General features: G+C 38.5%; 1 protein-coding gene across 1 annotated transcript in view; it reads left to right on the forward strand.

Moving 5' to 3' along the window:
- MYO1E (myosin IE) overlaps nt 1–11,994 on the forward strand; it is a 96,044-nt gene that overhangs the window by 72,828 nt on the left and 11,222 nt on the right. The window contains exons 20-24 of the mRNA XM_082321759.1: nt 2,901–3,015; nt 3,724–3,893; nt 4,359–4,504; nt 9,685–9,831; nt 11,463–11,620. Coding sequence (XP_082177885.1) covers nt 2,901–3,015; nt 3,724–3,893; nt 4,359–4,504; nt 9,685–9,831; nt 11,463–11,620 — 736 coding nt within the window. The remainder of the gene's footprint in view (nt 1–2,900; nt 3,016–3,723; nt 3,894–4,358; nt 4,505–9,684; nt 9,832–11,462; nt 11,621–11,994) is intronic.

Below are 11,994 nucleotides of genomic sequence, written 5' to 3' on the forward strand. Positions count from 1 at the left end.
CTTCCTCTGTAGCACAGGCCATGATTTATTTTCTGATTATTGGGGAGTTTTGTCTTACAAAGTCAGCGTGATAGCCTTGGACGTTAGTGGATGTCTTTGATATCTGTTCTTGTTGATGTTACAGTTGTGACTTTTAGTCCTTTACTGATGACCTCAAGTTTATTACAGGGTAGTGACAAGTACACATTTTGGTCAAGTATCTATTTGAATTAATACAGACAACTTAGTTGCTTGTAATTACAAGGGACCAGAATTAGTAATTTAAGCAACATCTTCTAGTCCTGTGTTCATTATCTTACACTGTAGCAAACCTGATTTTCTTGTTTTCACTGTGAAATTATTTTGCATCCATGCCATTCATTGCAGTTAGGTACAAATCAAATGCAATCTCAGTTTCAGATAAACAATTCAGGGAAGAAACCAAAATAATTTATGTGATGGCTGTTTTGTCGACATTATGCTACTTTATGGATAAATCAATCAAAAATTTTAAAGTATTTTTGTTTTCAGCTTATGTAATAAATCATAGAAGGAACTATCTTCCTTTCCTGGCTGCTGAAATACCTTAAGCTTGGTATGTTTGCCCCTTAAAATAGCACAGATTTTCAGCAGCTATATCTTCACAGACGGGGTGGGTCTTATTCCTGTTGTTTTTCAAAGAACAACATGAAATCATTTGCTGGTGTCTGTCTTCTGTTTAATAGTCAAGTGGCAAGTGCTCATATAGGACTGAAGGATCGAGTCCCCCTTCACTCTCAAGTGGCCAAAAGGTTGTACCCCAGCATCATATGCTATTAGGTTGTTTCCAAGAGGAAGAATTTTTTTTCCAATGAATGCATCTTCCCACTTAATGCATTTTTGTAATACTAAGTCCTGGTTGCATGTATGTGGCATTTAATGGCATATCACCGGTGAGTTTTACTGAAGGGCAGTTCTGCAGGTTAAGACAACATGAGGTTGACTGTAAATACCAAAACTTTTTTGGGTTGCATTTTAATTTTAATGTAAATTAATGCTTTAAATTACTGTATATATTTTCTTTAAAATTTTTTTTTGAAAAGCCATGAAATCCATTTTTAAACAAGTACTAAAAATAGTCTGGGCTGTTTTCATTTTAAGTTTAAAAATTTTCTATGAGCTGAATATTCTAAAGCTTGATTTATATCTTTTAGTATCAAAGACAATCATCTCTAATCTTGTATTACTAAAGTATTGGCTAGGGTTATATTACTTTTGAGAAAAACAATCTTTTAGATGATAAATGAAAATTTTTCTTTCTGCCACCAAAGAGAGCACCTGTTGTGGTTAATCAGATGAAAAATACTTGATTTGCTCAGGAGTGTGAGGGGATGCTTTATAATGCATATTTTAGGAAAGAATTTATGCAGTATATTTATTTTATAACTTATGAATCATATTTCAACTCAATGTTTTCATTGAACTTCCTTAATTGTGACCTTCAACTGCAGGTGATAGACTATTTTGCATTGAGATTTTGCAATTAGCATTATCGTTAGAGAAATAAATGGTGAGTGTTCATGAGAGACAACATCAATATTGTTACTGTAACCTGAATTGCACAAGGGCTCAGTCATGCCCCTGCTGGAGTTGAGGAAGTTTTTGCATCAGGAGCACTCATGCCTGTGTGCTGAAACCCTATCTAGTGGTTGTGTGTTTGTGAAGAGATTTTTTTTTTTTTTTTTTTTAATAAGTTTGCTGTAGATGGAGAGTTGCCAACTGTGAAATAAGGTTTTATGGGTGGCAGAAAGGAGGCTTCATTATTTACATTTCCATCAAACACCTGAATAAATAACTCTGTACAAGGGCAAGTGAGGTTCTGCGGAAATGGTTTGCACTAGATCAAGTTTCCTTTTTAAGATCAATATGAACAACAGTATTTTTCTAGATTTGTATGGTTTAGGGCAGCAAATTAAAAAAAAAAAAAAGGATCCTAAAGCCCAGGTTTGCTTCTTGATATACCCGTTTTTACTAATTTTATCTCTTTTGAGAGCTAGAAGAAAAGTCCTTATGAGTATTTAACACACAGTAGAGGGAAATCGTAAGCAACAGTCATGTCAGTGGACTGATTAGTGCTGTAATTGTTAGCCAAATGCTTGTGCTTCTGATGAGACAAGAAAACATATAACTAAACTTGAAGTATGTAAAAGACTATAGTGAAATATGCTGTATCCTACAATAATTATGAAGTTGTTCTAATGCATTAAACTTACATATATTTTAGTGGGATCAGGGAAATTCTTAAAAAGGGGGATGCACCTTTTCTTTCTGTTTTGATAAATCAGCATTTCCTCTTGAATTCTGACAACATTTTAGACCCAAAAAAATCTTATTATGTCATACTGAAATACAAGATCATAGTTGTAAATCCTCAGCCAGCCAACCAACTTCACTGCTGGGAAAGAATGGAGCCAGTGGACATGAGGGTATGAAATTCAGACAGGGAAGAAAGTTGCATGTGAATACAGTGCGTTGTGTTACACACTGCACAGATCCCCATAGACATGGTAACATTCTGACGAGAGAAATGTGAATTTTGGAGAATGTGAGGATGGAGGCTGGCTGGATGCCCAGTGGAGAACCTTGAGTTGCACCTGTAGGCACCTGTAGAATATTTCAGGGAGAATCCATATTCCTCTTCCTTCATCATTGGGTATCAAGATTAATGGGTAGACTGGTAAGAGTCAGAACCACTCAAGCATCAGAAATTTCTTCCAGAAAAGGGTACCTTAACATTCTGATCTCAGATCCCATAGCTGCGGTAGAGGCACCAGCTTGGATCTAGAGTGAAATGCACTGGAAAGTTGTTGAAAGTAACATATGGCTTTGTCTTGAACTTTTCATGTAAAATCTTTGACCCACCCTACTGTCTCTTTGTACAGCTATTTTTGTTAGAAGAGATGAGAGAGAGGAAGTATGATGGGTATGCCAGGGCCATCCAGAAGGCATGGAGGAAGTATGTGGCCAGGAAAAAATACGTACAGATGAGAGAAGAAGGTAGGTTGTAACTTCTGATGACAGATATTTCACACATGGTTGAAGGAGCAGAAAGAGTGCCACAAGAGATGAAGGAAGTATCTCCCTCTCTATAGAGCAAACCTCTCTATAGAGCATTTCAGATGACTGTCTAGGAATGACTGCAAGTTGTTGGACCCCTAAGGTACCACTGATGAGGTGGGCTGCTCTGCATGCATGGATTTCTTGGACTACCCAGTGTTTTGCTCTCAAAACAAAGCCAGACTGAGTAGGACAGAGATCAGGGATGTTCCAGGGGAAGTGAAAAAGGAAAAGCTTCCCACAGTTATACAGGACCTAGATGGTCTGTAGATGATACTAATCAATCCAAGGACTGTAATGCTTAGTCGCATGTGTGACCTGGGTTATGTGAATGAACAACATTCTGGGTTTGGAAGAGTTCATCTTTAATTTCCAGCAATGAATGAGAAATTCCTTAGTTCCAGAAGTGCTCGCGATTCATCAGAACTGCTGAGCTTGCCATCAGTGTATTTCATTAGGAATGGATTTAATAATCACATGGATCCTTTTATAAAGGATTAGTAGCAGTGCTTCACTATTTTTTCCATATTATAAACAATTTCGTTATCACTTCTTCCGAAAAAGTTCTGCTTGAAACAGCGCTTTCAGAGCATGAGTTTAGAAAATTTAGTAGATACTATTAATCAATGTTTATTTTTGGTATTTAAGCATCAGATCTATTGCTGAACAAGAAAGAAAGAAGACGGAACAGCATTAACAGGAATTTTGTGGGAGATTACATAGGCATGGAGGACCATCCAGAGCTACGCCAGTTTGTGGGCAAACGGGAGAAGATTGATTTTGCAGACACCGTAATTAAATATGATAGACGGTTTAAGGTAGGTTTAAGAGCAACATCCACTAATGATTGGTTCTGCTAGGGAGTTACAGATGTCTTTACCATCCTTTAACAGAAACTCTACCATGTTAGTGTCATACCATCTAGGATACCAGCTTGAAAAAAAGTGTCTTTGACCTAAAAGACACAGAGGGAAGCAGTTACACCCTTGTGATCAGAACATTGCCATCATCAAACCTATTGTTGCAGGATGAAGGCCTTATGGGACTTGCTGGGCAGAAAGCTACATTAATTAGGAAATGGGAAGCAAAGCTACTTTTCTGTCCTGTGTAGCCTGACTCTGAGGTCGTGTGATTAATCACATCGGTACTTTTTTTTCACTTGAACCGAAGACTAACAGTATTGCCCCAAATCATAGTACATTGTATATCTTTGGAACAGCATCACAACATTAGTGCATCGATCTCCACATAGCTATGTATTTTCAAACAATTTTGTATTTCAGACAGTGAAGCGAGATCTTGTCCTTACTCCGAAGTGCATATACCTGATTGGGCGTGAAAAGATAAAGCAGGGTCCAGAGAAAGGCCAAGTGAAGGAAGTCTTAAAGCGAAGGATGGAAGTGGAGAGAATTCTTTCCGTTTCTCTAAGGTCAGTACCTTGAAAATATCTTTCCATTGACAGAGAAATTTGTGTAAGACAGAGGAGAAACAAATGGATTGATGAAGGGTGAATTTCTTAAGCTGTATTAATTGAATCTTGTAAACAAAGAAAGCCGAAGCCTTATTTTCACTCCCAGCCCTAGTAAGCATGTTATAGCAGTAGATGTTGATGTTGATGTTTATAGCCAACACAAACATTTTCTGACTAGTTGTTAAAATGTTTCACTTACAATGGGTCTTACCTGTCTGGTGTGTTCCCCAAAATGTGAAGAATATATATTCACCATGCACAAGCAGGTTCTTCTAAGTTTTGGCTCAAGGTTATATCCCAGAAATAATTCTTACTTATAGAAGTACACCTTGCACATGTCCACTGCTTCCTAAAAGGATGTTCGCTTTCTGGTGAGCTACTAAAACCTTTATTTCTAGTTGGATTTCACATAACTTCTGTTGACTGAATGTCAAGCCAATCCCAGATTGCAGGAGATATCTGAGGGGTCCACACAGAGCTGAGAAACCCAGTTAGGTGAGCAAAAACAGGAAGAAACTGCCTGTGAGACCAGTGGATTCTTGCCTATATGATTTCATCCCTTTGAAGATGAGTGAACAAAGTCCCTGGATACCTCTGCATTTGTTATTGCAGTTTATCAGAGCTGGTAGCTGAGTGTAATTTAATACAAAAGAATACCAATCCAGGGTAACAAATGTACTTTAAATATTGAAATAAATTACTATTTTAATGGAATACAAGTCTACACTTGAGTACTGTGTATTGATAGCTACTGCAAAGGTTTTTTAGTATATGCTTATAAAACGTTCCCATTAGCATAGCCAGAAATCTTCTCACAGGCATTATCCAGTACTTACAACCAGCAGATTTCACATTGTTGCAGAATTCTTCACAGCCGTTTCAAGATTAGGGAGAGGTCTGCAAGGTGTGTCTGCTCACAGTACCATTTTCAAAACCTGTGTTTTATTTATCATACATCTTTATAACAAAAGTTGCAACAAAACCGCTGTAGTAGATCTAGCTTAAAGATGAGAGTGGAACCTGTCTTTTTAGTGCTCCGAGTTTGGACTGTGTGCTGTGCAAACCTTGAACAGATTGCAGCCAGACGCTTGAATTGGGCCTGTAGCATTCCAAAGGCATAGTCACATTGAGTCAGCTAAAAGGATGGCTGCCTGCCAAGTTAGTGAAAGCTGTTACACTCCTCTCGCATGTAAATAACAGTTCCACAGAACCTTCTGAAGCAAAACCAAATGTGCTTAGTTCAGAGGAAATATGTATGTTACATTATGTCTAATAATGTTTTGAACTTAGCTTCTTGATTTTGTTTTGTTGTAAAAAACACTGGGGTTTGTATATGCTAAAAGCAGATGCAGAACTACAAGCTATCAAACTGTCCAGGTATTCCTCCAAAACCAAACCCTAAAACACCTGTGGGGGCAAGAGGGCTTTTCCCTGTTATCCTGTTAGTATGGCCAGAGTTCAAAATGGGTCTTAATCAAAGGATCTCTTAAATCTGTATTGAAGCTGCTTAGTAGTAATACAACACTGTGGCTGCAGAGGCTGTAAAAGGTACAGCAGTATCTCTCAAATATCAATACTCAAATATTTGAGTATCTCTCAAATCTGAGATAATCTTGTCTCAGTGACAAGAGTTAGTGCTTCTAATATTTAACAGTCTTCAATTAGTAAAACTAGAGTGAAACCTTTATTTAGTACATGTATTACCTACTATGTCTTTTAGGGAAAAGAAAAAAACAAAAAAACTGCAAAACCAGTTTTTCAGATGTCAGGCTCAAAGCAAAAATTGTGTTAGCTCTAACTGGCATTCTCTCATGTGTTTTCAAAACTCCAGCTTGTTATCCCTATAGTTTAAATTTTCTACACCTCTAAGGTAATTGACTTCTGACTGGTTTTGAAGTGAATCTCAAACCTCTGCGCTGGAAGAAAATAATTGCAGTAACATTCTTCATGAGCTTATCCAGAATGGATTTAGCTCTATTCTGTATTGCAGCCTCAAAGTTTTATAAGTTTCAATTCTTATTTCTTCTATTTTTCATGCAATATTAAATTTTAACTAAATTAATATAAAATGAAATATATTTGAAATGGAAGGGGAAGAGAGGATAAATGGATTTTTGCATTTCTATCTAAACAATATCTCCCAAGAAACCCATGTGCAATATATTGATGTAAGCTTGTATTAATACACTTCTACACAGTAAAGGCAGAATAATCAGCACTATTGGCATGTATTAACAGCAGCTAACACTACATAACAATTTAAATTACTAAAGTACTTGCAATTTAAAGTGCAAATGCCCAACTTGGAATTTGTTCAGGGTACTGAGAATGACAACCCATACTCTCATGGAAATGTTCTTGGGTTTTTAGTAACAATAAATAACTGAGTTTTGTAATTCATCTGATGAGGAGTGACACCGGACATCCTAACAGTATTGTTAAGTCAGACTCTTTGCCAAATCAGCAAAAATAGGACCACTAACTGGATAATATTTACTGTAGGTCTTGGGCTTTTCTTACACATCTCATTCAGAACCTTGCTGAGACTCTAGATCTGCTTGATGATAGGAAAGGAGGTCGTGCTCTTACTCTATTTTTATAGATTTCTTATTGCTATTTTGAATACTAATTGGGTATGTTTGTAGTTTCATACACCCTTTTCCAAACTATGGGAAAGATTTCAGAATTTGAAAGGAGATTATGAAGCGCACAGGTGGTAGGTAGCTTTTTAGAAAAACAGGCAGTGATACAACTCATCCTTTACCTAATGTTTCAAGTAGGTTAGAATTGTATTTTCATACCTGACAGTCGAGAGCACCTCTAGCAGCACTATGAGGCAATTTTTAATTCTGCATAAAAAGGTACTCACAGTCTGTAGAGGGAGTCATAGTTTTCAGTAACCAGATGGAAAGTAAGGGTCAGAAAGCTAGGCCTGTTCCCCCCCTTCAGATTTATGGAGTCAGCAATCAGGCAAACCAGCTGGGAGAGGAAAAAGGAGGAGCATGCTCAAAGTGGGAAGCTGTTGATTGCTAGGTAGTTAGGATCCGAAAACAGTGATGAGGGCAAGTAGACCTAATTTTGTCTCTGATAGAAGGTGGAGGCTTTTTCTTTCTGAGCTGAATGTTCTTTGAGTTCCTTATGGGCTATAATTAATTTACTTTTGGAGTTAACTCTGAAATGTTGAAGCAATGCATACATAGATTTAGGTGAGATATCAGCACCTTCTTTGTGTGATGTATTGCTATCCAAACCATTGAAAGAAGCTGTTTCTTAGTGATGGTATGTAACTTTGGCTTGCCCTTCACCTGGCTGCCAAAGCTACCTGCCTGGTTTTTCACAGCCTTAACCGCTGCAATGCCGATGTTCACACTTCTGAGTTACATATACAGTTTTTTAGAAAAAACAGTGAAAACTTGTAATGAATGTTAATTCTAAGTCCAACAGGATTTGAGAGGTTCATTTCTCCAGAGAGAAATGCAAACTGAGAGTGCCTTTTTCACTTAGTAAGTGATATCTAATGTATTGAAATAAATTGCTATTCTGAAATAGTATTTTCTGATATTAGTAATAGCAGCAGAAGATTGACCAACGACATTGACGAAAGAGCAGAGAAGCTTTGGCCTCAGAATCCCTGCAGCGGACTAAACAACAGTGAAAAGGAGCCATACGTTTTCTGCCACGAATACTTAACAATATCTAACTAATGCTTCTTTCTTCATTGGTTGCACTCCATTTTGTGAAATACCATGCTGGTGATGTGATAATTGTTTTGTGATAAGGTTAAGCAATGCTCAGCTCTGCACAGTTGTCAAAAGTCCTGTGCTGTCTCTTCTCCCAGCCACACATTTTCCTACACTAGCTAGCACTCAGGTGGCTGCATGGGGATATGGATGAGATGTTGAAAAGTAAGGGAAGCAGAAAATTAATCTACCAGGAAAGGGCAGAGGATGGATTCTAGCATGAGGAAAGGAACAGAAATGCGCCTGAATAAAAAGGGTAAGGGGCAGAGGGAAGTTTGCCCCTTCTGACAGCACAACAATGTTAACTTGATTTAAACTGGTTATGAAATCACACGTGAGATTAGAGGTTTCTTGTCACTTATAATCCAATGCAAACGTGGGTGGCTGTCCAAGGGGCAGTCCCCTCCCTCTGTTGTTTATGCTCCCGCCATTTTCTTGTGCCTGATCTAGCACTGCGCTCCCGTGCAGTGACCTGGTTCTGAAAGCTCATCCAGTGGGATGCTAACCAGCCTCAAAATACAGTTTACTGTCGGATCAGCAAATAGAACCAGAGCATCCTATAGTTGTTTATATGCTATTCAAGTCATGAAATAAGGGGGGACCCATGGCCTCCATTTTCAGGTCTTACAGTTTTATTTGGAAAGCTTTGTTTATACTTCTTTGTAGAGAGGATGCAGAAGCAGACAGGCACCAATGTAGTTATAGCTAGGAACTACATGCTGTGAAAAGGGAGAACGATACACATACAAACAAATTACAAGCGTGCTGGAACAATAGTAATCCTGGCTAGGACATGACAGAACTCTTTTTACTGTGGGGACTCTGGAAGGGCAGAAATCAGCCTTGCAAACTACTGATGTGGATAGCATTTTCTGTGAAGTGGCTTGCAGCTTCTTCAGCAGGTGTAAATAGGAGTTGATCCAAAGGTGGCAACGGAGCCCAACGTGTGTGGTTTTTATGCTGTGCTAAACCAGTCCAAGCTAAAGCCAGTGGAAAGTTGAAAGCTTTCATTCCGAATTTGCTTGCTTTGGGTGTCAGTCTTACTTCAGTAACCTTCAAGTTTCCAATTCACATCCAATCACAAGTTTTGCCATAGTTGAAGAGATGGACTTTAATTGTAACTTTAATAGCACATATTCTTTTGATAACAGTAATTACAGTAAAATGACTAATTAGTATTCCTGTCTCTCAAAAAGGATTGTTTCAGATATTCCATTACCAACTCCTGAAAAAAACCAAACCTGTTCTCAGAAGGCAAGACTCTCCAATTAATGCTGCTTGGGCTTTCTTATGTTTTTAAAAATTAACCATGAGTACTCTGCAAATGTCATTATAATGCTGGCTGTATTTGCTGATGAAATTTTAATCTGAATGGTATGTGCTCTGATTTCTTTTCAGCACAATGCAGGATGACATTTTCATTCTACATGAACAGGAATATGATAGTTTGCTCGAATCGGTCTTCAAAACGGAGTTTTTAAGCCTCTTAGCAAAACGATACGAAGAGAAAACACAAAGAAAACTACCTCTGAAATTTAGCAATACGTGAGTTATGTTTTTTTTCAATAGGCTTTTAAGAATAAATAATCTTTGTTCTTGCTGCCAAGGCAAATGAGTGAGTGCTAGTTGTTGAGCTCCTGACACTATGCTTTGTTTTGAAACAATAAGAGGCAGCACAGCGTAAAGTAGACCAGGCTTTCTGATTAGCTCGTCAGGGTAATAGGTTAGGGTTGTACGTGGGCCATCTGCCAGTTTCCACTGTCTGTGTGCATAGAAGAGTTGCCTTCTTTCTCCTGAACATGGCATCAGGCTCAAGGGTCTGCAGCTTTGTGCTCCAGAGCAGCTCTCTGCCAGCGAGGCTGTGGCCCCGCAGCAGGGGCCAGGCCAGTCACTGCGCGGTTAATGTGCAACCATAGTGCAAGCCCTCCATCTCCCTGCTGGCTGCTGTTTCCTGTCATGAGAAAGGAGCATCCTCTTCCAACTCTTTAACCTTGGCCTAGGAGTGGAAACATCATGATGAAGAGTTTGAAAGACAGCTCCAGAGACATAATGTAACAATCTGAAATTCTGAAGTTTGTTGTGGGGACAGAGGACTGCAGGGTGAGAGGATAATTCTAAAGGAGCCTCATTAAGTAAATAACATTGGGAACAATTTTTAGAAACAAGCCTGAAAAGCTGCAGAATGTTTGATGTGCATTTTAGCTGTAAGGGCATGCTGGAAACTATCCCAACAAACATGTGCTTTTGTTAATACTCCTACCCGTTAAGCAGATTAACAACAGCAGGTCTTGGATTTGTATGTTTATTTTATTTCCTTTGAAAAAAGTGGAAGAATTATGAAAGGTAACAGGAGATTATTATTTCAGCTTGGAAGGGGTGTAGGAGGACAATTGAAGTGTGGAATATTCCTGTAGTGTATACTCCTGTACACTGGGAATCCAAACCCAGTACCAGGAGTAAATTTTTTGTTCGTGTAAGATGTAATGTATTGTACTACTGGGGTCTTGCCCAAAACTAAACCATAACTTCCTTAGCTCATATCTGATTACAGTTCAGAGCAGATGGATAGCGTGGAAATGCTGGGAAAGAATATGTGTGTGTGTGTGTGTGTGTGTGCACGCGCGCGGAAAAAAAATTAAATTGGAAAGACTGAAGTATATGTATGCAAAAACGTTTACTTCCAGAATATGCACAAGGCCCACTCCTAAAGCATATATTGGCATATACATGCCAATGTATATACATATATATACACATCTAATGTATATATACATCTAATGGTATATAGAGAAGAACATTTAGGAACGGAGCACTCTAGCTTGCTCCAGTAGTGTCTGCTGCAGAGGCAGTGACGTTTGATGGCGGACACAGCTCTTACTCAGACCTTTGCACAGTTTTCCTCAAAGCTCACTGTACTCTCCATCCAATCCAGGGCATCTTAAACTTCCTTTGCGTAGCTCCACCACGAAAGTTAAAACATCAATTAAAAGGACTATTTAAAAAAGCGTGAAAAAGGTATTTAATTAGGTGTTCTATGTCAGCTAAGTTGCTCAGATTCTCAGTCTAAGCTTTTTATTTTTATATTTCTAAGTTATCTGCTGCCAAGTGATACTGTCCTGATTCAACATAGAAATACTTTCTGGTTTTTTATTCATGTGTTCATGTGCTTATATTAGACTTGAGGTGAAGCTGAAAAAGGAGAGTTGGGGGCCCTGGAGTAGTGGTGGTTCTCGACAAGTGCAATTCATGCAAGGCCAAGGAGATATAGCCATTCTAAAGCCAAGTAATAAAGTGCTGCAGATCAGCATCGGACCAGGGCTACCAAAGAATTCCCGTAAGTATGAATTTCCTTTAGAAATTAGTGAATGGTTTAGAAATTTAGAGAATGGTTGACCCTTTGTCTCCTTGCTTGCCTCTAGCCTCAGCATGTTCTTTATTATTTCTCTGTAACACTTAAAAGAAGATCCAAGTTATAGATTCTAATGATCCAGCAGAATTCCCTGCTGTTCTACAGTCATGCGGGAATTCTGTTACTTTCACTATATACCAGCTCTTTCTGAAATGTCTGAAATTCTTTGCCCTGCAGCAGAAGAAAGGAGGGCATTTAATCATGTGACGTAGTACCAATGGCACAATTAGCCAAGCATTTTAGGGAAGAGCCTTTCACTCTCCTCTGAGCTCCTGCAGTTCCTACAGCCTTGCTGATGA

Source organism: Platalea leucorodia (genome assembly GCF_965183815.1).
Source record: "Platalea leucorodia genome assembly, chromosome: 9".
Classification (NCBI taxonomy): Eukaryota; Metazoa; Chordata; class Aves; order Pelecaniformes; family Threskiornithidae; genus Platalea; species Platalea leucorodia.